This window comes from Sebastes umbrosus, chromosome 5 (assembly GCF_015220745.1).
Source record: "Sebastes umbrosus isolate fSebUmb1 chromosome 5, fSebUmb1.pri, whole genome shotgun sequence".
NCBI lineage: Eukaryota > Metazoa > Chordata > Actinopteri > Perciformes > Sebastidae > Sebastes > Sebastes umbrosus.
This window is the reverse complement of record NC_051273.1, coordinates 6,879,237-6,907,102: the sequence shown is the minus strand read 5'-3', so window position 1 is coordinate 6,907,102 and position 27,866 is coordinate 6,879,237. Positions and strand designations below refer to the sequence as shown.

Here is a 27,866-nt window from a genome sequence, read left to right as displayed (position 1 = left end):
AAGTGTAAAAGGGTTTAGACGTATAAGATTTCCATTCCAATGCTCTATTATGTCTCACAAGTTGTTGCAGCAATTTTTGGGTTGATACCATTAGTTACACAGATTTGGTGCTAAATTTAACCATTTTTTACCACTCAAGAATTGATAAATATTATCAATAATCCCTCCAAAATACCAGATTATGACACCAAGACCTTGAGGAACACCATAGAAAAGGTCATGCTGTGATTTGGTATCAAGAACCTTTGACATTTTGAGATTTCTGCAAGAATTGCATTTTGAGATTTTAGATGGTGAGCGGGTCTCGGAGGGTTAATTCACTAATTTTTCCCAAAGTTCACTCGAAGGAAAATGAGGATTTCCTTGAAAGAAAAAGCTATTTAAGTCATTTAAGTAACTCTTCATTCATTATTTCATTATTGGAAACTTTATTTATTTGTCATATCTGTTGAATTTTATGTTTCCTTTTCACATTTCTGTTGGGCTGACTTTGTGCTACTGTTAATTGTGTAAAAGTGCATTAACTGAACACTATCTCTATTTATCATCATAATTGCTTACATCCTAAGAAAATACATAATATTTTCTAGAAAACTTTTTGACAATAATCAGGAAATTATTCAGAAATTTGGGGCCTCATAAAATAAAGTAACAGATTTTGTAAAACCCATTCCTTCAGTTGACTTTAATCTATTTTATATGACTTAAGATGCCACCAAACCTGCTCGGGACTCTTTATTTAGTCTTGGACTCATTTCAACTTCTAAAGCCTCCATTGTTTCCTCAGGTGTCGTCTCAGGACCCGGGTCGGGCTCCCCTCCTGCTGTCTGCAGAGTGTCAGCGCAGCGGCACCGTGACCCGGGTGTCTCTGGATTACCACTGCTGCCCCGCCACCGCGCCCTCCACCCAGCTGGCCGCTGTCCAGGTGCTGCTGCCATTAGACCACACTGCCACAGACCTGCAGTGCCAGCCGCCCGCTTCCTGGTGAGTGATGATGTGATAATGGACGGATAATAAGCCGTTTCTGTTGACTGTTGACTGTCAGTCGCCTGTAGCCGGTTTAGCGTGAGTCTGCCCTGTTATTTACCTGATTATTGTAATCAACAAGATTATGTGTAATGCACAAATATAATTATAAGTGAACCATGTAACCAGAAGATATGAGCCAGTAAACCACACAAGTCTTATCACAGTAGTATGTATTTTAATATTATGTAAGATTATTTTTCATTATCGATTCATCTGTTCATTCATCTTCATCTCGCCATCTTACAGCCTGATTGTAAGGGTTCGCCACATCTAAACCTTACAAGCACAAACTTAACCTAATGGTAGCTGGAGGAAAAGTCAGAGGATCTCTTTAAGTCAGTAGGATTCATCCTCTGGGGACCATTAATGTCTGAACTAGATTTCATGGCAATCCATCCAATGTGGTCAGTGTGGACCAAAGTGGTGGACTGTCTGACCGATATTTCCATCCCTAGAGCGTTCTGTTATTGTTGTCTGTGTTTTTGTCTGTTATTTTGTAAACTGAGAATTGATCAAACAAAACTTGTGATGGGCATTTCTTTTACAATTTTCTGACATTTGACAGTATATACGAAGCGATTAATCGCAAAAAATAATATAGAGATGAATCGATAACAAAAATGATTGTTGGAAGCTGCTTCAAAAAGAACAGAGAACCCACTCATCACTGACAACACGTTATTTAAGAATTTGAAGACAACTGTGATGGAGAAAAGGTGGAGACTGAGAAGCAGGTTAGGCCTCACTGACTATTTATTTTCCTCTGCAGGAACGCTGAGGAGAGGCGTCTGCTGTGGAAACTCCCAAACCTCTCCCCAACCAACCACAGCAAAGGTCAGAGCTCTGCTGCTGCTCTCTTTTACCTCTTTGCTTTTATCTCTTTTACCCCTCATTGAACAAGGAAAGTTTAATAAGAAGGAGAGGGGAAACTTGCACACAAAGATGCACATACTCGCACCTTGACATCTATCTAACTGACGGCCTGTTTTGTGTCGATCATAAGCCGCCATCTGATTCTTATATTTGCCTCATTAAAATTAGTGCCAGAAATATTTTCTACTTCACTTCCTTCTTGTCGGCTTCACATCTCTGCATTGTGTCAGACAAATGTAGAAATGAGTAATTAAGATCTCTGCACTCCACATCCTTCTCTCTTTAACAAGCTGAAGTCTGAAGGCGTATCATTACCTTTCAGCAGCGGTATTAGCATTTCAACGTGGCAGCTGCTCTCATCAACCGACACAAAGACAAGCAGAAAATGTTCCTCTTTTATGTTGTGTCAAATTGATTGTTGCTCATATTTCACCACGTTAATGGTGCACAGATAAGAAACGGCATATAAAAGAATCTTTCATGGCTCTAATTTAAAATAGGAAAGTCTAAAATTAAATCGAAATTGAGCTCGAGGTTTCCTTCACCTGCACGCTTCTTTTTATTTTATTCTCTTTTTTTCATCTAATGATATATTATTACCTCGGTGTGAAGCTACAGACTCGGAGAACAGGGAAAAAGAGACTATTCATAGGTGTCAGTGATGGATGGGATGTTAAAATGTTTATAGTTGGAAGACTTTTCTGGTTTATGAGCCAATGACAAAACACTGAAAGGTCACCATAACTCCTCCATGTCTCTTCTGAAAAATACTGCTGGCCTCAAAACGCTTCTTTATCACTAAAATGTTAAAAAGCTGCTTTACATGAACAATGTCTGGCAGTGTTGAGTCAGTGATTCATTTATTTCACTGGATGTCTTGAAAGGCGTGTTGGAGAAGACATTTATCAGCTTGATGACCGCTGAAAAGAAACTGTACAGTAGTTCATCCTAAACTTTGTCTTTATCACACAATATATATCTGTGAATGATATACAGAGGTCAAAAGATGATACTACAACTCACTGTTTCAAAAGCATTTACATGGCTGCATTTCAGTGTGAAGCTAATGCTGCTGAAATGGCTGTTGAACTGTTAAATGTAATTAGATTAGAATACTGTAGCTGCTGCAATGCTGTAGCTAATGGGGATCTAAAGAAACTAAACTAGAGGTCTAAAAAAGGATCCCCCACAGCCCTACCAGATGGGCTCAGGTACCCCTTCATCTTAGCCATAATAATAATAACAATAATGATAATAATAATAATAATAGAAATAAACTTTACAAAGTGCTCTAAATGGTTGAACCAGTATTAAAACATTTCAGGACTGCAATGAAACAAAAATAAACAAACAAAAATTAAATGGAATAAAATACCCAACAATAATAAAAACAACTGCTAGCATTAATATAAAAGATTAGTTTTAAGTAGTGATTCAAAAGATGTCACTGATTCTGCATCTTCAGTATTTCACTGCAGAGAAAACACACAGTGGCCGTTGTGGATCCGGTCCACGTGAATCCGTACAAGACATCCAATCCTGTAATTGACAATGTTTAGGTTTGCTCTCTCCTCTTCTTTGTAGAGTCAAGTTTGCATTTGTACTGTTCGCACTTTGAGAAGAAGCAGAAGCTGTGCGTTTTAACTGTTATCATTACACGGCTGTGTTGAATACTCCATTCTGATTGGTCAATCACGGCGGTCTGTAATTTCTGTAGCAGAGCGTTGCTATCTATAACAGACCGTTGCTATCTATAACAGACCGTTGCCATCTATAGCAGACCGTTGCTATGTATAACAGACCGTTGCTATGTATAGCAGGCCGTTGCTATGTATAACAGACCGTTGCTATGGGCGCAGTTCAGATGTCAGACTCTGGCGGACCGTTTTTGTGTGTATTGAATAAATCTATATTGATTTCTTCAGTAAGTAGCCGTGTAATAAGCAGGATAATGTACAGCTAGCGGGTCTTTGTTGTGAAAGAATCCCCTTCAGGGCGATGAGAGACCCCTCTGCACTTCCCCGTCGGGGATTCTTTCACAATTCTTTCGCACGCAATGACCGGCTCGCTGTACATTATCCCTTACTTAGTTTTAGCCGTCCATTTCGACCTCTCTGCTGACTAGTTTTTGTTCTTCAACGATATTTTTGTCAGTCTCTCATTGTTTGTACTATACAAAATTACACTGAAAGACCAGCATGTTTTCTTGTTTAACAACATAAAGCAATCCAGGACTTTAGTCTGAAATCTAAGCTGTTGGATCATGTGGTGAAGTGCATGAAGAATCTGCTTCTTTATGATAATTATACTTAAAAAATCAAAGCGCTAACAATTTATCAACATCATCCACTGCATTTATGACCTTTATCTTTCATGTTTCTCATGTATCTGTGTCTCTCTGCCTGCCGGTGGTGTCCCAGGCTCAGGGACTCTGTGTGCCAGCTGGCAGTGCCTGGAGGTCCCCCGCGGCCCTCCACCCAGCCTGGCTGTTCAGTTTGTGGGCTCCGGGGCCTCGCTGTCGGGCATGGACGTGGAGCTGGTAGGCAGCCGCTACCGCATGTCACTCGTCAAGAGGAGATTCGCCACAGGTGAGACTGAACTCACACACTTACAGACATAGGACATGATTTTATTTTATTCTTACGCTCCATGTGTATTTATCCCTCTGTGTATAAAAATGTAACTCCCTAATCTCAACAAGGGGGTTTAACAATACAACTTAAGGTAAATGATGGTATAAGTCAGTATGGTCCTCATGAAGGCCACAAAATCATTGTGGACCTTATAGATAGACCTTATAATAAGTGTTTTCATAGTATGTACTAGTGATTCATCAGTCAATTGACTGAAAGTTAAAGAACTTAAAATAATTAAACGTCTTAAACACCATTTTCTGAGGTATTCAGTTTTGTAGCTTTTTTTCAATATGTAGATTTGTCCAAAGATACTCCTTAAAGACATATGTGACATTATTTATGACACTTTATCATAAAGAAATGTTATGGTATAATGTGCTGTGACTTTTATAAGGCATACTATATTAGGCATACTTTGTTAAATAAAATTGTTTTTATGACATACTATACACAGATTTTTTGGTTTGTCACTTTTTTATGACAAACTATACTATGACTTGTTTTTCAACATACTGCATCATGACTTATTTTCGACATAGTAGGCTATGACCTTTTTTCGACAGTCATACTATACTGACTTTTTTTTATTTTTTCGACATACTATATAGTGATTTCTTTTCGACATACTATGCTTTTTTTAAATTTTTATGACATACTACACTTACTTTTTTTTATTTTTTTCGACATACTATACTATGACTTTTTAATTTTTTTGGACATACTATATACTATGACTTCTTCGACATACTATCCTATGACTTTTTATTTTTTCGACATACTATACTATGACATTTTTGAAACATACTAAACTATGACTTTTAACATTTTTTTGACCTACTACACAATTACTTTTTTTTTATTTTTTTCGACATACTATACTATGACTTTTTAATTTTTTTGGACATACTATATACTATGACATCTTTTCGACATACTATACCATGGCATTTTGAATTTTTCTACATACTATACTATGGCTTTTAATTTTTTTTGACATACTATACTATGACTTTTTTCAACGTAGTATACTATGACTTTCTTTATTTTTTCAACATACTATACTATGACTCAAAAAAAAAAGGTATGGTATGTCGAAAAAATAAAAAAAATTCATTGTATAGTATGTCGAAAGAATTAAAAAGTCACCGTATAGTATGTCGAGAAAAAGTCATATTGTAGAATGTCGAAGAAAAAGTCCTAGTATAGTATGTTCAAAAAATTAAAAAAAGTCATAGTATAATATTTTCAAAAAATGAAAGTCACAGTATAGTATATCGAGAAAAAAAAAAGTTCTAGTATGTCCAAAAAATAAAAAAGTCACAGTATAGTTTGTCGAAAAAAGAAGTCATAGTATAGTAAAAAAAAAAAAAAGTCATGAAAAAGTCATACTATAGTATATCAAAAAATGTCACGTCTTGACATTTTGGACAGACATTGGATGTAAACTGCAACTTCACTGGTTGGCGGAGGCATACAAACGTGAGGCGGTAATTCTAGTTATTAATCTTTTGTTATCTGTTTTACAGGGAAGTACATGGCCGGCTGCTCCTTGTGAATCGTGTAAAGGACCATCGCTGCAGGTTCAGAGAACTTTGCACTTTTTCTGAGTCGAGGGCCGGACGGAGGAGGATTTGTGGTAAGACATTAAAACGGAAGACTGACAGCTCAGCCTTGAAGGACAATGTGCACTCACTTCTGACAGTGTCCTGCTGTTTTAGGACCAAGCCTTTTCTTCTTCTTTTCCTCTAATTTAAGTTGTGTGTCTTGTACATTTTGTCCTGCCTTTAGCAGGAGGAAAACTCTTTCTATTGAATCTCCTCTGTTTATTGTGTTCTGAGAACGTTTCTGGAATTACAGAGGAAAGGAAAACATGTGAATAACGTTATTTAGAACTGACTTGCCATGGAAACTAGGATTTTTAAATTATGTAAATACTGTTTGGCAACTCTGGAGCATCTCAAAAGATTGAACAAGTCACTTGTGAGCAGAGATCTCCTACCATACCTTAGAAAAAGAAATGTTTGTAAATCTGCTTTGTTCCAAATGGAGGTTTTGTGATGTTGATAAGAAATAAATGTGCTCAAACATTTTGGTTTACACCAATTTATTACACATTGTGACCAAGTACAAAATACAGCTGAACTATGCAGTTTATTACAGACCATCATCTGTCCTTAGGATAGTTAAAGTGTAGTCAAGAACAGGTTTAAAAATGCACAAAAATAAGGGTTCAGTATACTTGTAAGAAGAACCAAATCTAGTTCAATAAAAAATAATCCTCCGCCAAAAATCTAAAACAGCCTTACAAAACATTACAAAGTACACACAGAAATTACTTATTTCTCCAAAGCACTTGAAGGCAAATTACTGTGACAGGCACAAGTTACAAAAAGCCTTAAATAACTCAAGCTCAAGGATTCTCATCGCTACAACAAAATCATCCAAGGGGGGGGGGGGGATAATAAATCAACCAAACCAATTTCAACACAAAGCTGATGTCAATCAAATCAGAATCATATAAATAAAAAAATTCTCTTGTGACAGTTTAATAGCGTACTGGGGTGCAGTAACGCCACAATAAGTGAATTTCAAACATTGAACAATTGAGATTGGAAACTAATTTATCACACACGCCAGTCTAATCAATTACACATCAAAACATTTTCTTCTGATACAATTTGACCGACCAAGTACGGTGTGAGGAGAGAGATTAGGAAAAGGCCACAGAGCACACACTTTCTACATCATACAAAGATATATATATATGTATATATATAATTTATTATGGACAAACTCCCCAAATAACGCACTGTATTTTCCTATCTATTTCAAACAGAACATAAGACTTTAATCTGAGTAACAGCATGAGGTCAAAGTATCTGAAGTCGGGGAGCGTGTGCCGGCTCAGATGCCAACGAGATCCTCTTTCTGTGTAAGAGTTTTGGTTTTACAGGTCCATCGCTCTAACGTGTGTTGATTTATCTTCCTTAGATGAAATGTACAACCACTTTTTTTTAATCAGGAAATGAGGCTCAATGAGACAGACCAGATTCCAGTTTAGGTTTTAACTAGGGGTGGGAAAGATATATCGATTCACCTATGTATCGCGATTTTGTTTTTTACAATTTTGAAGTCGATTTTCAAATACCAGAATCAATATTTTTGCTTAATTTGAGTCTATACGGAGGAAGTTACCACTTTTATTGTCGTAACGTGACGTCATATCCGTTCCGTATCAGTCAACCAAAACAAACAGCGGAGGGTCCTCGTGGATACGACCTGCACCCTCACATGTTAAATCCAAAGTGGTAAACACTTCACATACAGTAACGTATGGAAACACTTTGGGTTTCACACATTTGACAGGAAAAGCAGAGCTAGACATCATGGCTAAAGCTGCATGCTAACTCTGTCATGGACAGAGCAATACGATAACGTGCGGTCAAGCCAGCCGCCACTCGCATCTCCGTGGTCGTATCGCCCGGCGTTACAACTGTAGAGCACCCGTTAAATGCATTCAAACGGCCTCGATGGAGCTGAACATGGATGTATAAAGAGAACAGAGCTGACTGCAGAGCTAACGACAGACATGGAGAAGTTAGCGGAAGTATACATACGTGACTACGTCCGGTTTTCAAAATAAGGTGTTAAAAAAGGGAACTGTATATACAAAATACATATATAGAAATAAGATTGATTGGATTATATTCACCAGAAGTATAAAACATAACATGTCCCTTATAAATTAAAAGAAAATACCACTAATTTGTGAGGGAAATGTATTAATAAATAATGACTGATCTGACTACATAGATGCTAAAAATCAAACATTTTTACTGTATTCATTTAGATATTTTCCAAAGTAAAAGAAGTGTACATTTTTCCTATGGTCTAGTGTTAAAAAAGTGAACAAAAATCGCAATACATATCGAATCGACACCCAAGTTTTGTGATAGTATGAAATGGGGAGGTTGTAGTGTATCGTCCCAGCCCTAGTTTTAACATCCCATCTCCATTAAGTCTGATTTATTCCCAACTCTGTGGCAGCTGAGTGAACCACCACAGGTCTGTACATACGAGTCACTGACTCAGGATTTACTGAATGCATCCTTACAGCACACAGGAGGAGCAATCACAGGATTGAAACCATTTGTGGAGAACTATTTACAGTGGGAGACACAAACCGCAACGGTGGCTACATTTCTTGTAATACTTGCCTCATGTCATCTGAGCCGAACAGCATAGAAATCTATTGAGGTAAACAAACCAACATCTCACAAAGCCAAGGTAATGTACTGAATTTCCTGCCTTCTTGACTACTGCGAGACTACGACGCCCTACAGAGCCATGACTGTGGCTAAGCTGGTGGGAACGACTGAGGGAAAGGTCCTTTGGGTCAGTAGGTTGCATGTTTTCTTTCTTTTTTTTGTTGTGTGCGTGGGTGTGTGTGTGTGTGTGTGTGTGTGTGTGTGTTTGCTACGAGCTGCAGCAGAGGCAACAAGGAGTATACACACCTAATCAATGTTAAAGGTGCTTTGAATGTCTGAGGTTTGGAGACAATACATTCATACTGCGGTAGAGGCACAGCTGAGGGACAGATAGACATCTGTAGTGGTGGTTTCAAAGTTAGCGATCTAAGGCACTCAAATGACACTATGGCACAGCTAGTTAAGATTTAAAAAAAAGAGAGAGGAGAAGAATCACAAACACCACACACCGCCACTCAAAGTTACACATCCAATAAAAAGGTACTGCACAAAGTCATTCACAGTTGCAACAAAAACGGAAAGAAAATCAGACCTGTATTACACTCCTGTGAATAAAGAAAACTGAGCTTCCTGGGAGAAAGATCACCGCCGTAAATAAACGCTAGTGAGGGGAGGACTGACATTGCTACTTTCCTTTCTATGTACATTGCACCCACTGACTGCAGGAGGACGCAGTGTGCTCGGCCCCAAAAGCCACTATTAGGGTCACTCACATCTCTTGCAGAGGGTGGCTCATATCAATCCTCTCTCTCTTTACAGCTGGTTCAGTAGGCCCTCTGGACGCATCGGCATCACTGCCAAGGTCACTCATCTCATCAGAGAAGGACGCATCTAGTGGCACAAAAATAAGGATTGTACATTAAGCATTTCAATAGCGACTCCATACCTAACAGATGAATGTTTCTCTGCATTTTCTTGTCAACAAATTCCAGCTCATATTGGTGGTGGGCCACCACAACAAAAGTTTTAGGGTATGATCCTTTTTTGTAGTTTTCTACAAACTATCATCAACTTATTTTTTTAGTGTGTTTCGTATATAGGTTAACGTAGACTCACGCTTTAGGCAGAAATGATCAGTGGTTTGTCAATGTCCACAATAGTTTTTGTGCTTAAAAGGTCCAGTGTGTAGGATCTGGCGGTATCTAGCGGTGAGGTTGCAGATTGCAACCAACTGAAGCCTCTATCGTGTACCAAACGTGTAGAAGAACTACGGTGTCCGACGTGAATGGACCTCTGGCAGCGCCAGTGTGTACATTGTGTATGTGGGAAGTGAGTGGTGAAGCAAGAGAGAGAGCGCAGCGGCAATGGCAGCGAGTAACGTTATCGACTCTGGCTCAAGCGGGAAAAGTTAACAATGCTTGTCCGTTCTGGGCTACTGTAGAAACATGGCAATGCAACAAGGCGGACTCCGTGAAGAGGACCCGCTCCCTATGTAGACATGAAGGACTCGTTCTAAGCTAACGAAAACACAACGATTCGTATAGGTGATTATAGACTAAAGAAAATATACTTATTAATATTATATTCCATTTCTGCCAATAGATCCCCCTAAATGTTTGGTTTGTTGAACCAAGACATCACCAGACTGATCCTTTAACATTTTTGTGGGGAAAACCCAGAGCAAGTTAGCTCGGACTCTCAGTTAGCACAACTCAAAACTAACACTGTATGATGAAGGCTTACCTTTTTCCATTAGTGATGGCATCATAGAGGTCAGGTCACTGAACTGTGATTCAAGAGATGAGAGAGCATTAGTCAACAAAACAACACTTGAACATATTTCACATTATTATCATTAAAATGTTTCCAGCAACCAGAGCAGTTAATATATAAATATCTTGTTTCTTACCTCTCCCATGACAGCAATAGGAGTTTCTCCGGTGGCCTGAGCCACACGGTGTTCCACCAGGTAAAACATGTATTCATCATACAGCAGGCGAATCAGGTGGAAAGAGCCAAAACTGGCTGCACTACGCAGGGTCAGGTCTCTGATCACCATGGAGCTACAGGAAGGAAAGAAACAGATTGGCATAAACTACACTGTCTGTAGTGAGGAAAGTAAACAGCCTCACTGTTCCCCCGTCGTACCTGTAGAAGGACCATTTAAGCAGGAACTGGCGTGCAGCTTTGGGGAAGCTGGGACTGCCCTGGTGAGGCTTCAGGACCTGAGTGACCACGTTGTCGAGCCAGGTAGCCCACTGATCCAGAGAGCTCTGCTGTTGCAGGGTGACCTTAAAGTCCTGCTCCAGACGCTGAACCACGCTCTCGTCACACTGACACACCCATGACGCCTGCTCCTGTTAGACACAACAAACACACCCAACCACATTCAGCAAAGAAACCACAAGCGAGAAACGGAAAATAGAGAGAGAGAGTTGATGCGAGTCAACAGTCTGCACCATCTGACATTTCAACATGAAGTCTTGATGTTAAATAAACAGGGAAGCTGTCAGACATGTTTACCTGGACGTTGGCAAAGTCCACCCGGTTGAGGTCAGAGAGCATCTGGTTGATCTGGGAGGTGTTCTGGAGGACGGCGCGAGCTGCCTGGGCTAGGTGATTCAGACTGGTGTAACGTCTCAACGTCTGGGCAAACGCACTGACCACCGCCACCTACACCAGAGACAGAGAGGTCATGATAAACTGTTTTTATATTTTATAGGGCTGTCAACCGATTAAAATATTTGATCGCATGATTGTCCATAGTTGATCAAGATTAATCGCAAATTAATCACACATTTTTTATCAGTTCAAAAAGGGAGATTTGTCAAGTATTTAATACTCTTATCAACATGGGAGTGGGCAAATATGCTTGCTTTATGCAAACATATGTATATATTTACTATTGGAAATCAATTAACAACAAAACAATGACAAATATTGTCCAGAAACCCTCACAGGTACTGAATTTATCATAAAAATATGCTCAAATCATAACATGGCAAACTGCAGCCCAACAGACAACAACAGCTGTCAGTGTGTCAGTGTGCTGACTTGACTATGACTTGCCCCAAACTGCATGTGATTATCATAAAGTGGGCATGTCTGTAAAGGGGAGACTCGTGGGTACCCATAAAACCCATTTTCATTGACATATCTTGAGGTCAGAGGTCAGGGACCCCTTTGGAAATGGCCATGCCAAAATTTAGCGCAAGTTTGGAGCTTTTATTTAGCCTCTTTCACAACAAGCTAGTATGACATGGTTGTTACCAATGGATTCCTTAAGTTTTCTAGTTTCATATGATACCAGTATCTTCACTCTAGCCCGCTACCACCTAAAAAATAGCAAGTTGCGTTAATACGTTAACAAAATTAGTGGCGTTAAAACAAATTTGCGTTCACGCGTTATCACAGTAACTTCAACAGCCCTAATATTTTATTATTATAAACAAATTATGTCAGATTTAAATGCAAGAGAGCAAGGTTCCCACTCTTTTCTAGAGATCATTTTCCTGGTTTGACAGACTAATATGTTCCTCTCTCTGGAAGTCTGATTTAAAAGATGTCTATGGCTATAACTTCTCCATGTAATTGTGAAGATACCGCTACAAAAGTTAAACATTTAATGTCATGTTATGGTCCAATTTACCTTTGAAGAGACAATGCTAGCAGTTAAGTAAAGAAGTACCGATAGGCCCTGATCACACAGAGAGGTGCACTGCACTGCCTTTTTTTGTTGTAGACGTCCCGTTGAGACAGAGTGTTGTTTTTTGGAGTTTGTTGCATCCTTTACATTTGTTGCTAGGTAACCACTGAATCACCTGTTGTTAACCAAAGTTACATCTCCACTGAAACAACAACCCCTCAACAGCAACAAACTGCCACGATTAGGCAGTTTGTACTGTAAACAAAAACAAAAGACTATCATTTGAATGTTAATATGATCCTGAATATAACTTAGCCCTTTCAGATGGCAATATTATCCATTATGGGGAGCTTTGATAGATCATTTTACTTTCCAATCATTAAGTTTAACATCACTGAAGAGGTGGCAGGGACTGTGCATAGTTACATATGACACTCGTGGATCACAAACAGCCACATGAGATGATTATAGGTAACTGTTAAGATGTGATGATGTGATGATGTGATAGATTTCATGATCTGCACGCTAGACACATATTTTCATATCATACTTATGACCTATTTTACATGCACATACATTGAAAAGGGGATTTTCTTGTTACCTTGGTGCGGATAATCTCTTGAGGAAAGTTGGTCATGGCGTTTGTCAGCCAGCCCTCCAGACTCTTGGCAAAGTTACGGATGGCCTGAGTGAGAGTGCCTGAAGAAAGAGAACAGCGTGAATTACAAATAGACTTTACTACGATCGTAAGTAGAGCAAACGCAGCCAACTGCAACACAGAAGATTCAAGTAGATCTGGAACAAAACGACAAAATCCCTTATTACCCCTCAAAGTTTTATTAAACACCTAATTATTTGTGCTTGCTAACGCCACGGATAACTGAATATTTGACTATTGTTACCATGACATTAATAAATACATGCCCAACAGTATCGGTTTACAATCCTGCTCAAAAAAGGACTCCTCTAACTGCATAAAGTAAAATAAGAAATAAGATATTGTTTTAAGCTTAGGCCACCTTGTTACTTTTATTTGTGCTGTAACTTTAAATGATGTCAATAAAAGTCTTGGCTAATGTGTTAACAGGTTGGCTCACAAAAAGGTGTGTAAAAGCCTGGATTACACAGAGACTTTACTACATTTAAAAATTAGAGTTGTGCAAAATCAACCAGTACAGAAGATATGAGATGGTAAATGGTAAAGTATTCTAATGTAATGTTGGGTGTGGTGTCAGTGTATTATTGAGGGTGCAAAGAGGTAATAATGGGCCACTGAGAATTAGATTTTGCTGGATTGGTATTACTTCATCAGTGTGTATTTATGTATTTAAGTGAGGTGATTCAGGAGTTTGGGGATTTGTGATACCACAGACAGCACACACAAATGTCTCAATGCAGTGCACTACTTCATAGTATCTTATTCAAATCATAATGAACAAAAAATATCAATAGTACTGACTGGGAACAGGACGCAGCACATCAGGGATGAGGATCTCTACCAGAGCCTGGTAAAGGATGTGGTCACAGCTCCTCATCCATAGTCTGATTGGTTCATATTTACACAGAGCCACTAGAATCTCTCTGGGGATCACACCGTCCATGTCGTCATCACTACACACACACGGGAGGGGAAAAAAACAACATGTACCCAAGTAGGGGTGTAAGAAAATATGTTTTGTGATACTATATCGATTGTCAAAAACACTATCAATTTTTAAATATTAATTAATATGCAAAGATTAGTGGCAGGCAGTGGTTACATTTTGTGCAGACATCACACTTTATGTAAAAGTAAATAGTAGTTTTCTATTCAACACTGAAACCTGAGCTCTTCCTGTATATGTGATCTGACCTGTTGGGGATGGTGGTATTTCCGTCACTAGATGGCGGTGTTGAATACCAAAAGGTCTGCCAGAGTTTCTCAATGTAGTGGAACTGGAGGTTCATCACCACATCCAAAGTAGCCTGCAGGAGAGCAGCGAGGGAGGGAGGGGGAAGGGGGGACAAAACATACAGAGCTGAACCATGGCAACCAGACACACAACAAAGTTTCTACAGGCAGGCAAGCAGCCTCTCGCTCACTCCAGGCCCTCCTGGTTAGACAATGAGCCAGCTCAAACACAGCTCCCTGCACATTAATCATCAGGGGATCCTAAAGGCCACGTTTAGACTTCATCTCCAGTTTTTTTTTTTTGTGTTTTTTTTTCCACTCAGTTATATTTTAATCTTGGTTTCCGTTATAAAGCAGATTAGTGTCATAGATTTATGCATGCACTTGCCTCCTTTTAGAAGCGAGGCGTTGACCTGAACTAACCCATGTGATTTCCTCTTTCCTGTTCATATGTATGAGGCTCTTAGAAAGCAGAGTATACTGCACTCAAGTGAACGCTGGAAGAGTGCAAAGGAAGCAAGCCAGTGATCTAAAATGATAAACTAGAGTTTCAGGGCTTGGTCAGAGAAAAAGCAGTAACCTGGCTCTAAAAAGAGAGTGAACGCATAAACTCTAAACCTCAACACCCATATCTCAAAGTTAAGCATAAGAACCAGCGCTGTAGAAGTTGTTGACATTCACAAGAGGAAACGTCAGCCTGACTCCACATGAAGCAGAGGTCAAACTCTTTTGTTTTCTGGTCCCAAACAGTTCAGTATGTCTCTACGCTGAGCGTATGATTCACACCGTGCCCAGAGATTCTCTTCTGTCTCTATCTGGCAGGACATGCACTTGCCGCTGGATCTTGTTACACAGCAGTGTAGGCTTCAATCACATGATATGTTTTTGCTTCCTCTCCAGCCATTGCCATGGCAACCTTGTTTACGGTTGCCCCAAGCAACAGGTCAAACACAGAACTCCAAAACAAAAAAGCCCCTCTAAACAAGAGCGTTTTGCCTCCACAGTTTTGCGCCACACGGGAAAAACAACTTGCCTTAAAGAGAAAAAAAAAAGTGTGGAGGAGAAATAACACATGTTCACATGCGCGGTCACACACAAACGAGCGGCCTGCGGCAGAGATTCACGAATCCTACCTCCTCACATCTGTGCGCGCACACACACGCGCGACAACTACTGTGGTCTACAGTGTGATTTATGACCCTCAAAGTTTTATTAAACACCTAATCATTTGTGCTTAAACATTAATTTAATGGTTACGGCTGATACCTGAATATTTGACTGTTGTTACCATGACATTAATAAATACAGTGGATACAAGTCCATTTACAGCCCTGCTCAAAACTCCTTTTAACTGCATGAAAGTAAAATAAGATGTTTTATGCTTAAGCCAACTTTATTTGTGTTGTAACTTTAAATGATGTCAATAAAAGCCTTGGCTAATGTGTTAACAGTTCACTGTTGGCTCACAAAAAAACTGAAAAAAGTGAAATGCATAAACATTAAACACACAGAGGGAATTAGAGCTGTGAGAGTGACAGAAATGCGCTGGCAAACAAAGACAGGAGCCCATGTGCCTGTCCACAGACAAGGCAACACAAAGGCCCAAGGGGAGGCCACCACAAAGACACCAAGATGTCCACCCAGCGCGCTGAAAGGTTAATTGGCATGTCTTGAAAGCTGCACAGAGATGAAAAGACGGTTGGAACAAAGGGAGCGTGGTGAGGCTGGACAAGGGGAGGGCAGGGATAATATGATAAAGCCAGAGCTTTGCTGCTTTAATCACAGCCTCTCTCTCCTGCCTGTAAAACCCCCAAATTTTAATGTTCAATATTATTTCTACTCTTCTCATTGCCAGTCCGTTTCATCCTGGCGGGGTTATTCTTCTGCCTACTCAAATTCATTGTCCTACCAAGAGACTATGAATATATGCCCTGCAACCTATGAAATGTCATTACGCAGTGTACTGTTTCTTCATAGCTCTTTCTTCATTCTTCACTTTTTCCTAATACAGTTTCTTCATACATGTTTCTGTCGAAGCTGAACACCTCTTGACTGTTGTAGTTTGCTTTTATTGTGCCTCCTGTTTCACGATGTGGATCTGAACTTATCAAACCAATACACCATGACAAAGTCAGTGTTATTCTCGATTTTTCTTATTGTCAAGAAATCCCAGAAAAAGTCCCAGACCAACAGTGATTACAATACTTTTTGAGCTACTTTTCTTTAACATGTCTGTGGCACTCAGCCCCAAGCCCATTTGTCCCTACTCGAAAGAAATCTATAACGGATCACAAATATAGTTTGATTTTTCTGTAAAGGCTCAGTATTCTTTTTAAAACAGCTGGGCACTGTAGTTTTAAGTAAATGGTACTCAAACAGGAGTAAATAATGTATTTGTTGGGGACTATTTTCAGCAGCGGATTAATACACATTTAATGCTCTTCCCAAAGGGAATTACTCTCCCTCACAGAAACCATGCTCCTGAACTGCCCGAAACGCCTTGATTGGCGTTTGAAGTACCGCAAGGTGACGAGGTGATGTCACAAAGTAACACACTTTGCCTAGCAGCTAGTTGGCATGCCCTCAAACAAAGCTAGTTAGAGCGGAGTCACAAAAGTTCGGTTCGATTGACCAATCACGACAGAGTGGGCCAGCTGACCAATCGGAGCAGACTGGGCTTTTCGGGAGGAGCGGGGGGGGGTTGGCAGGAGCTCAAACAGAGCGTTTCAGACAGAGGGTGAAAAGAGCCATTATGAGGAAAAATAAAGTGTTTTTTGAAAGCATGTAAACATGTTCTAGAGGAAACCCAAAATACAAGTTTGCCTCTGAAAATAAGCATAACGTGTCCTCTCTAAAGCTGTTCCATTTATATTCACATGTCAATGTAGCTTCAGGTACAAACATATTCATAGAGCTGTACCTCGCAGTGGTCTCTGTAGAGTGTCTGCAGCTTCTTGATATCATTCATGTTGATGCGCTCAGGCAGAGGCATGGTGCCCATGTCAGGAATGGGAAATGGAGGCAAGGAGTGGGACGTATCTGCATAAAGCAAAAATGTTGACAGGTGTCACTCATTTCACACACACACACGCACGCACGCACACACGCACGCACACACACACACACATAAAGGCTAATACATTCTGGAGACAGAAACTATATAAAACTGTATGGTTAGATCATATAGAATCAACACAGAAACACATATCCTAGAATTGTCTAAACAAACAAGATGCCTGAAAAACATGTGGCCAAATATGATTCAACTCTGTGATTTAACGGAGGAAAAGTACCATTATGAAAGATGGGATCAGAAAAAAAAAGTCAGAAGGAAGAAGAAGAAGTGGTCAGAGTTTAAAAAACTAGTCTGATCTTAAGTGTCAAGCACTTGTAGACAAACGGTTGTCGTGGCAACCACCCCGCTCTTGTCCTTACCTATGTACTGCTGGTGGTGTTGGCTCTGAGCAGCCACGGACTGCTCTGGAGTGCTGTTACAGTGCTGAGAGCTCCCACACAGGCTGTCAGACATACCGTCCACCTTCTGTAGAGGTTTGAACCTATACACACAGTAGAAGACAGGACATGTATGTTAGCTGGGTTTTGAAGGACTAGGAAAGCAGGAATGATAAATAATGTGCCATTGAGGGCTGGGACTATGCAGGTTTTCATTCCAAAAAAAAAAAAACACACAGAAAGCTTCCAGGTAAGCACACCTTCAACAAAAGCTAACAAGTGAATCACCAGGGGTGTGTTTAAAAAGGAAAGTAACAACATAGTTCTGGTTTACTCATACAATTATTCCTGTTGTGGCAAAATGTTTTGCCTTTGGGATGCATTTGCTTCAGTTTGGTGGGTGTGTCTGGGGTGAAAACCTATACATACATAGTGAAAAGGCAACGCAGCAGAGACACACACACTACAGAGACTACTGAAGAGAAACTTAAAACCAGGCTGAAAAGCAGTTTTCCACTGCCCTCTCTGATTGAACGTTTCAAGTCTGTCTCACCTCTGAGACAACAAAGTGGTCAAACGTGTGCTTGCATCTGTAGACACACCCAAAAGTGATGTCATGATGTACTGACACACCCTGGAATACACTTCTACATCACAGCAGCAAGGTGAGAAGTTAAAGCAGCAGTAGGTAGCTGATAAAAAAAATATATTTTTATAAAACGGTCACTATATCCCGACAGTTGTGCATGAGACAGGTAACCTGAAAAAAAAACATGTGCTTCTAGTGTCCCCCGGTGTTTCTAATGGCATCTGCAAGATTTCACAGACCGGAGGAAAACAACCAATCAGAGCTGATCTGGAGCCTGCCGTCTCTGAGCAGCTGTCAATCACTCGTGAAACTCTGACCAAACGGTCAAACTAGGCAGCGCTGATCAAATATGAATCAATATTCTGTTAGTGTAATGTTTTCAGAATATTCTTGTAGTGTACTGTTTAGCTGTAAAATGAGCAAGTTTGTGACCCGGCAGCCATATTGAGATCAGTTGAGGAAATACCAAGCACCGCCCACCAGCTGGAACAAACTTTCTCATTTTACAGCTAAACAGTACACTACAAGATGTTTCTGAAAACATTTGAGGAGAGAAATAGTCATTATAGTAACAGAATATTGATTCATATTTGATCAACCCTGGCTAGTTTGACCGTTTGATCAGAGTTTGCTAGTGATTGACAGCTGCCTCTGTTGAATGAACAACCAATAGGAACTCTCTCTCTCTCTGAAATGACCTGTGATTGGTCAAAGTCTCCCATCACAGGCTAGATTTTTTTAAAGCCTGAAAACAGAGCCATGAGGAGGTGCAGAAGTCTAGTTTTCTCTCAGAGCACTTGAATTACAATATGCTGAAAGGTTATTCGAATTTTTGCCCAATGATGCCAAAAACGTTCTGCCTACTGCAGGTTTAAACCACGGAGGTGAGGAAAAACAGGATTTTCAGTGGAGTTAAGTGGCTCTTTAAACATACATTCAAACCTTCGCTACCTGTGTTCTATGACAATTACTCAAAAAAGAACAGAAAGAAATTCACTTATTTGCCATAATAGCTGCAACTGGTATCAACACTTTGCAACACTGAACGAACCTCTGTTTCCATAAAAAAAAAAACATGAGCACATTGTGGCATCCCTGTTCTACAGTTAGAAGATGGGTGAGGAAAAACATAGGCAACCATGAAAGAAAATGAAAAGGGCAAGGAAAAAGAGGTAAAGAACTTATAAGATAAGGAGATAGATTAGAGATAGATTAAGATAAAGGACAGCAAGCAGCAGAGTATGGGCTATGACAGTGAGGCAGCTGTCACAGGGTAAATGTCATCAAAAGTCAAATTTGATTAACTTAAAAATGCTTGTTGCCATGTGACAAAATAACCAACAAAATGGATGGATGAATGGAAAATAGCTGTGAAATATGTGACAGAGAGCAAGACAAATGGAAAGGAAAAGTTAAAAATGGCAGACAGGGAGAGAGTGCTGACCTCTGTTTCTGGTGGACAGGCTGCTGCCTCATCGCCATGTACTGGGTGTCTTCCTGCAGCCGGTTCAGCGGCGAGTCTGGCTTAACCCGGATGCCATAGTAATGATACTTAGAGTTGCCTCTGGTAGATTCATGAGAGAAAAGCCAGAAACCAGTGAGGAGGAGAAGACATCAGTGTAATCACTATCATTATCTTCTACCATCAGCCAAGTCTCCAATGCCTATAAGCATCATCATACTCGTCACATCTATAATGATTACATGATTACAGTTATCTGCCTCTTCAGCATCTGCAACAACCGCTTCCTGTTTGTACCTGGTGCCGAGGCGGCGGGTCCTCAGGCCCATGAAGACTGAGCGGATGAGCTTGCCGAAAGATGCTGCGTTGACCGGATCCAGTTTCTGTTCCTGACAGTGCCTTAAGTAATGGTTATACAGGGAGCAGCGGGGCAGGCTCACTCCCTCCGCTGTCTCATAGTTGTCCAGCAGCCACTGCAGCTAAAGACACACAGAAGAAGACACAGTTGCACAATCGGTTAGCCCCGGCAGACAAACTCTGCTCTGAGATAATCACCTGGCCAGATATAAAGAGGAGCAGTGGATCTTATTAGCAGATCAAAAGACAGATAGCACACGCAACACACACACGACAAAACCACCTGTTTTAGGAGGTTAAACACCAAAGAAACCATTGCACCCCCACTGTGGCTACCCTTTATATTCTTAACTGAAGCAGTAAGTGACTACAGCATAAGGAATGGCTGATTGAGTGAACACTCAAATATCTGAAGTGCAATTTATTCAATCGGACAAATCTCCAAGACAAGTCAGTATTGAAGCAGACACAGTCACAGCTCTGTCTGTAACAGCACAATCAAAGATTTGCATAAAAAGCTCATATTATACATTTTTAAATTAGATTTAACGCAGATACTTCAGAAACTATTCATTCAAATGATGTAGAGATTTTGTGATCACAGCTGAAGTTAAGAGTTGGAAAGTAGGGAAAGAATCCAAACCACAAATTTCCCATGTGAGTAAAAGTCTGGATGGAAATACTACATGAATCCTATTTAAATTTCATTATAATTGAGTGACAGCCTCCCAATAAGAGGAAATGTCACTGCAATAAACTTTAGTGACGCTCAGTGCATGTCTTGGTGTATTTAGATGTGAAATGAACAGAAATCATGAAAAATCAATCAATTTAAGTCCATGCAGGGTATTAAGAAATATATACAATTAAGCAAAAAGTGATAGCAAATGCAAGTTCAGATCAAGGATGAAAACTAATTGAGGCAATTATGCGTGTCAGTAAGACAGAATTAGAATTAGTGAAGCTAGCAGTAGGTAGTGTGTTCAACGTTGCAGAATACAAGTCGAACACACTGCCTAAATGTTCAGCTTTTGTTTTGTTTTTGTTTTCATTTTCCCTCATGTCCTTTTCAAAGAAAGTTCCTGGTTGACTTACATGGCTGTTGAGCAGGCTGCTTTTGTGACTTGCAATTCCTTCAGACTTTTGGAGGTTTTCAATCGCCATTTCAAGCTAAAGAAAGAAGCATGCAAAAAAAAAAAAGTGGACAAAGAAGAGGGAGGAGGCAGGAGATTGAGAGAGATAGAAAAAGAAAAGGGAACAGAAATAAGCAGAGGTATATGAAGAAAAACAAAAAAATAAATAAACAGATAAAGGAAATAAGACTGTTAGCGAGCAGCCAGATCTCTGCATTTCCATTAAAATCAGTGTTGCAGCCAAATCCATTATCGACTAACAAAAGCATGCAAATCAAGGGACTCATTGGGTTAAGCTGCTCAGTAAAGGTTTGCGGTCAGACACTCTAATGTATGCAAATAGGAACCACAAACAGGGGCACAGGTCACGTCAAGTTTGAGGACAATAGGTCAACAATGCCTAACCCAACCCCACCCCACCTCCAAAATGTATCAAACTTAGAAATAATATTTGAAAAACATTCGAGTGAGATGAAAATCAGAGTGAGTTGTAACTACAACACAAGTAAGAGTGCCATGGTATAAAAAATACACAGCATATTATTCTGTCTTTGGACAACAAAAAATAAGTCCAACTGGCGGGCAAAGTGAATGACAAAACCAGGGACACTCTGTAGAGCCGTAGAAGAAAATCAAGTCAAAAAAGAAAAGATATGTGGTATTGCAGCCAAACTGGAGACATAGAAGAAAAGGAAAAAGAAGCAGGCAGCGTTCCAAGCCTTAAGAAGGCTCCAGAGGGCTCATGGCCAAATGGTAATGAGCCCCAGGGGTTGCTTTGTTTCGCAGGGCGCTCAAGTGCCTGTGAAAACCTCTGAAACAAGGCAGTGCTGAATTATTTAAGCCAGTGTCCCTATTCTACAGGCTCTCTGGCCTGTACGGCTCTGCTCTCTGTGTGTTACTGCAGAACGAGGAGGCCCCAACTCAGGTTGCCGTAAACTCTGCGTCTCTCCCTCCTGCCTTTCAGGCTTTTCCGGGAGCCTGGCCAGTCTGGAATCAGGCTCAGGTAGCAGTGATGACAGTTAGCACCAATGTGCATCTCACAACACCATAAGGTAGTGGGGATCTCTGCTCAGTAAGCCATGTTGTACTCAGAGTTAGTAGTAACAACTTATTTGCGTACTTCAGAGAATAAAAACTATAATTTGGCCACATAGCAGTTGAGAAAATACAGGTCAGTCATTCAGTCTTTGTTGGGTGTAAACCTCTGATTTACAGTTTATTTGTTGTTTTATTGGCACATTAATCCCTCTCTATTGGGAAAAAGTGCTTCAGAGTACCACAGAAACATTAGAATGGGTGTTGCTCACCATAGCTGAGGAGGAGCGCGACGAGTGTGATATGTGGTTGCGGCTTCCCTCCATACTTCCTCCATGAATCAGGTAGGTGCTTCCGCTGGAGATGATGTGGCTGCTGCCCACGTCCATAGCGATGCCCACCATGCCATGAGGGGGCACCCCGCCACCGGCAGAGGAGACCACCGTGGTGACATGAGCTCCACCGGCCTGCGAGTCAAAGTAGGTTCCTCCACTGCTCTGCCCGTACAACTGAGCCTCAGGGTTGTAGGAGTAGGCCGTTCGGCTGGGGAGAGATCATTGTAATTAGTGTCGGTGATGTCTTTCCATTAGGACTGCCCCCACTTAGTCGATTAATCGACTGATCAGACGTTTCGGTCTTAGTCGACTCAGATTTCTTTAGACTATTAGTCATTTTTTAATGCTTTTTTCATGCTGAATGACTCATTCGCAAGAAACTTATGAACACATCTCTGGTAAACACAAGATTGAAGGCGGTGCTTTTGCCTGATTCTTTGTGGAAAAACTCAGTTTTACAGATCTGTCAATTAATCGATTAGTCAACAAAATCGCATGAGTGTTAGTCGACTAAGAATTTCTTTGGTCGAGGACAGCCCTACTTTCCATGATGATGCTAAACAAAATCACATTGACACACATGACAACTGACACATTTTAGGAGGCCGATGAAGTGCATTTACAACCTTCTGCCTTTCACTTCTTTGTGCAAGGGCACATGAATACAGCAGTGTTGATACAGTACATGATCTTGCTTACACAGGCAATAATACAACTGATGTCATCAAAATATTTGGCTATGCTGGAATCAAATTATACATCAAACTTTGTGAAAAAAAATCATTTTGGCTTCAATTAGCTTTAATGGCATTTTGATTATAGGCTCTTTCAAAGCAGTTGGCTGTTAAAATGATGAGAAAAGTGTTCCGGAAAGTCTTTTTTGTCATCATGCTTTTAATCCAGCAACTATTCATTCATAATTCAAGATGAATTCTGGATTTGGAGTAGAGCCAGACATTATGCACAGTGCTGTGTCTGTTTAATACGAAAAGCAAAAATGTTTTACAGCACATTAGCATCTTACATTAACACAGTGACCATTTTTAACTGTGGTAAAGAAAAATGACATATTTAAATCCCACACACCAAACCATCTTTTTATTAGTTCTTTATTACTATTATCTATTTCAATCCAATTATAGGCTTCAGTGGATTGAATTCAGATTTATTCCATAGTGTATTTGAAATACACAATGAAAAATATGTATATTTTATTATAATTGTGGAGTAATGTAAATTTGCTTACATAGTTCCATTGGTGTAAACAGTCTCTCCGCTTTCTCCTACGTATTGGACCTGGGATGGGTAGACATGTTGCACCTGTTGCACCTACAGAGAGACAACAGGAAAATCTTTATTATGCTTCCCTATTTGTACAAATGTAAGTCAAACTGCAACTACAATTGGAAGAGTAACTGACTCTTTTTTATCATAAAAGTACTGCGTAAAATGAAAACATTTCCTTGTGGGTGTAGGCATGTGCACACCTATTACAATGTGTAAATAAAGTGCAATGATAAAGTCTGTACACCCCTTGGTTTTTGCATATTTATTTGTCCAAAACAGAAGCCGTGACTATATAATTTAACATTGAAAACACTGCCTACTGTATTTCGGCCTACCAAGGTTCTTTATGTACTGGAAATGCAAAATAAAACATGTTATTGTAAAACAAATAAGCAAATAAGTTGGTGAAATCATAATTGAATTGATTTTAACTTGATCTGATAAAAGACATACATATGGTTTGAGAAAGACAAGCTTGATTTGACAAAACTCACAACTGATAATGAATGGTATACTGATGCATAGAAATGGTGAAAAGCAGTTATACTGATGCATAAAAAAGGTGAAAAGCAGATATACTGATGCATAAAAATGGTGCAAAGCAGGTAATGATCTGTCCATCATTGGTGCCTAAGACAAGCTAATAGCAGACAGTCAGATCAACTCCTGGTTTTCACCATTACAATAGACGCTTGACATCACACAGAGTTTGTGAAGGGATTTGGTTCAAGCCCCCAGGAATCACCAGGCTTTGCAGCGAGTTCACATTATACCCTGGGACCCAGAGGAGACTTTTTGCCATATACATACATCACAAAAGCAGTAGCTGCAAAGCTAAGCAAAATTCTCATCATCACACACAAATGACTCTTAATTATCAACCATTGTGGCTAATGTTTATCAAAAAGCTACCAAGAGTTGTATTAAGATGTTATTTTCATGTTATTCATGTACGCAGGCAGTGGGCCAGGCTCAGCCAGAGAAAGACATTTCGCACACCCATGAGGGGCACAGGAAGCAGGAGAAACAGTTTGGCACATGCTTAGGATGAGCAGCTTTCGGGGGAATGAATGGGCTGCCATGTTTGGGATTGAGTGTTAAACACAAACATGGCTTGGTTACTGTTTAACTTGTTTACAAAGGCCAAACCTACAATGCCCCAGTCTGTTATTATTTAACCTGAATGTAAATTCTGACCTGAATGAGACATGAAAAGTTTATCAAATGCTTGTAAGTGACACAAATAAGTCCTGGTGAAACAGGCTATACGCTTATTTTGCTTATTTAATCTTTGTGTTACTTTATTGTAAAAGAAAACACAGTATAGGTTTCCGACTCAGTAACAAAAGTCAAAATAGGTTAATCTAAAACGCCAAGGGGTGTACAAGTATTTTCACAGCACTGTATAAGTATGTACAGCACTGTGTACCTGCTGAGAGACCTGTTGAACCCTGGGTACTGAAAGCTGCTGTACTTGTCCTCCCTTCTGAGCTGAGCCTGTAGCTTGAACCAGCACCCTCTGTGTGGATACAAGACATAACTCAATTACAGAGGTATGCATGTACATTCACACACATACACATATAATTGTAAACATATGACAGTCGACACAAGATGGACAAACATTTCAACAAATCTCCCCCCCCCCAGGACTTTAAGCTAGTGCTGATAGATCTATGCTTGTACAACAAACATAAATGACGGCACACACCTCTCTCTGCCAGTCACACATCCTGAGTGTCAGTACAGGATAGTGGTGTGTGTGTGTAGCACAGCACTGCATTTTCTCAGTGTACTCCTGTGTTTGTGCCATTTCTTTTCAGACACCATGCACAAGAACTAATATAGAGAGTAGCTGGTTTGGTTTCTTTTATACTTTTATTATTATACATTTGGAAATAAATAAGTTCTAGCGGTTAAAGCTAGGGTTGGTAATCTTCTTCAAAAGCATATTTTGTTTTATTTGCTGAAATTCTCATTACATCCTGACAGCAATCAATAAATCAGGTGCTCTGAAAAAATACAGAAAAAAATCTGGTATCTGTTGCTGTCACAGGACTGTAATAAATCCGTCCAGTTATTTCATTAAGCACGAATGTAATATTTGCCTACCTGCCTGTCTACCTATCTGTGCGCACTCTGCTGGTGCACTCATTGCGTGTCACCAGAGTATTGCACAAGCTGCTAGCTTGACAGCTGTGAGAACTAACAATAGCCGTGTTCGTTGTTTACGTTCGTAATGATAATTTTGGGGGAGTGGCTTTGGAGGGAGGCCTGAAGTGACGGACTGTCTGTCAGTGTTGCTGACTTGACGAATTTCTCGCTAGATTTAGTGACTTTCAGAGTTGTGCTGCTACTTTCATTGGAAAAGAGTTGGAAACACTGGGCTGGGTTTTTCAGTTGGATAATTTTTTTAAATCTAGCATACTCTTGCGAATTTCTTAGATGACCAACCCTAGCTTTAAGTCATTAAAGATTTTCCCATTTGTCCTGTCGTTACAGTAGCAGCAGAGTAGAGGTACTACCCTACCTGCTGGGAGGCTGGGACAGGTTGTACCACAGGGGCCTGAGCTGATGATGACGTCCGCAGCGCTGCCACGCTGGTCGTGGTGTCTGACCCTCCTTCTGAGCTCTGCATGCTGCGTTGCAGGGGAGACAAAGAAGTGGAAAAGAGAAAAGACATGAGTATGGGGGATTTAGACTGAAGAAATAGTCTTACAGGTACACTGAAGCTCGAAAGAAAATAATAAGAGCATTTCAAGTCTATACACATGGAAAGCCATACTAAATAAATGCTCTTCCTCCACACCCTTTCTCTCTTGGAGCCACTAGGCATTCATTGAGCCCCAGGGGGTTTCTGGCTTTACCAAGTCAGGCTGAATCAGTGAAGCTCTCAAAGCCCAAGAGGCTGCCCACCTTTGGCTTTAATCACTGGCAAAATAAGCAGCCCAACAGTTTTACACAGACACTCCTGGTCCTGCTGACAGATCAGACCCGGGTGGAGAAGTTACAGTACAGGGGTTCAAGTTACCAACAAGACTGAACTGCTTCCTGAGGACCAAACGTACTGCGCCACTCGGCTTTCCACTGAGTGACAATGTGCACAGCATAGCAAAGGGGAACTAAAAATGGAGTGACACAAAGGCTCTCTTAAAAAAAGGACAGAGAGGGAAAGAGCGGGAGTAAGGCAGGGACAAGAGAAGAATGGAACTGCAAGGGGGAGTAAGTAGATAGAAAACAACTTCCCCACTCTCTCTAAAAAAAAAAAAGAACTAAGAGGGAAAAAGATGAAAATGGCAGTGGGGCTCCAGCCCCTGCCAGGGTCCTGATGATATCCAGCGATTGTTTCGTACGAGAGCCGTTCTCTGAGGGCTCCAATAATCCAGCTGATATGAGGAAATTCCTCAATGCTTTGTAAACGTTTGTCGGTTGCTATGGTGAGGAATCCATGACGACCACCCCCAAGTCAACCCCCCCCCTCCCCTCCCACTCCTCTATTCCCCCCTTATAAAGCTCTTGCAGAGGAACTTTCGAGTGCAACCGCAAAGAGAAGAGGGGGAGGAGGATTAGAATAAGGGAGAGGGAGATATGGCACGGTTGGGGAGTGGGCAGAATTGATGAGCAGAAATCCAGGAGCAACAGGAAACGTCAGTAGGTAAACGAGAGAATGGTGTTCACCGGGAGCATTACAGGGAAAGACTGCAAGACACAACCTGCTCTAGACATGCTGTGATTAGCCATAACACAATGCACAACGATGTTATTTTAATTCACTAGAATCTGAGGAACACCACTTAGGCTGCAGTAATCTGGAGGCTGAGCTATGAGAAACAAGCAACAGGTGCAGCCACGCTTGTCTTTTGGCTTTCTAGAGACGCAACCTAAACTTTCTGACGGGGCTGCACAATTAAACTTTTTTTCAATTCTAGCCT

General features: G+C 40.4%; 2 protein-coding genes across 5 annotated transcripts in view; one reads left to right on the top strand and one right to left on the bottom strand.

Moving 5' to 3' along the window:
- The window catches only part of fcho1 (FCH and mu domain containing endocytic adaptor 1), a 67,240-nt gene extending 60,613 nt beyond the window's left edge, over window positions 1–6,627 (top strand). Inside the window, exons 24-27 of the mRNA XM_037769092.1 lie at window positions 788–984; window positions 1,799–1,863; window positions 4,323–4,490; window positions 6,065–6,627. Coding sequence (XP_037625020.1) covers window positions 788–984; window positions 1,799–1,863; window positions 4,323–4,490; window positions 6,065–6,093 — 459 coding nt within the window. The 3' untranslated portion in view covers window positions 6,094–6,627. The remainder of the gene's footprint in view (window positions 1–787; window positions 985–1,798; window positions 1,864–4,322; window positions 4,491–6,064) is intronic.
- rfx2 (regulatory factor X, 2 (influences HLA class II expression)) overlaps window positions 1,069–27,866 on the bottom strand; it is a 38,294-nt gene continuing 11,496 nt past the window's right edge. The window contains exons 2-19 of one of the 4 annotated variants that reach the window (XM_037769094.1): window positions 26,465–26,573; window positions 25,364–25,453; window positions 23,894–23,976; window positions 22,585–22,855; window positions 21,240–21,314; window positions 20,085–20,266; window positions 19,770–19,889; window positions 17,719–17,840; window positions 17,204–17,322; window positions 14,245–14,357; window positions 13,852–14,003; window positions 12,994–13,091; window positions 11,270–11,419; window positions 10,895–11,103; window positions 10,656–10,809; window positions 10,490–10,532; window positions 9,520–9,637; window positions 1,069–1,087 (exon numbers count right to left, since the gene is read on the bottom strand). In XM_037769094.1, the coding sequence (XP_037625022.1) occupies window positions 1,084–1,087; window positions 9,520–9,637; window positions 10,490–10,532; window positions 10,656–10,809; window positions 10,895–11,103; window positions 11,270–11,419; window positions 12,994–13,091; window positions 13,852–14,003; window positions 14,245–14,357; window positions 17,204–17,322; window positions 17,719–17,840; window positions 19,770–19,889; window positions 20,085–20,266; window positions 21,240–21,314; window positions 22,585–22,855; window positions 23,894–23,976; window positions 25,364–25,453; window positions 26,465–26,572 (2,211 nt within the window). In that variant the 5' untranslated portion in view covers window position 26,573 and the 3' untranslated portion in view covers window positions 1,069–1,083. Of the gene's footprint in view, window positions 1,088–8,979; window positions 9,638–10,489; window positions 10,533–10,655; window positions 10,810–10,894; window positions 11,104–11,269; window positions 11,420–12,993; window positions 13,092–13,851; window positions 14,004–14,244; window positions 14,358–17,203; window positions 17,323–17,718; window positions 17,841–19,769; window positions 19,890–20,084; window positions 20,267–21,239; window positions 21,315–22,584; window positions 22,856–23,893; window positions 23,977–25,363; window positions 25,454–26,464; window positions 26,574–27,866 lie in introns of those variants that run through there. The other 3 variants (XM_037769093.1, XM_037769095.1, XM_037769098.1) reach the window with 3 other exon arrangements.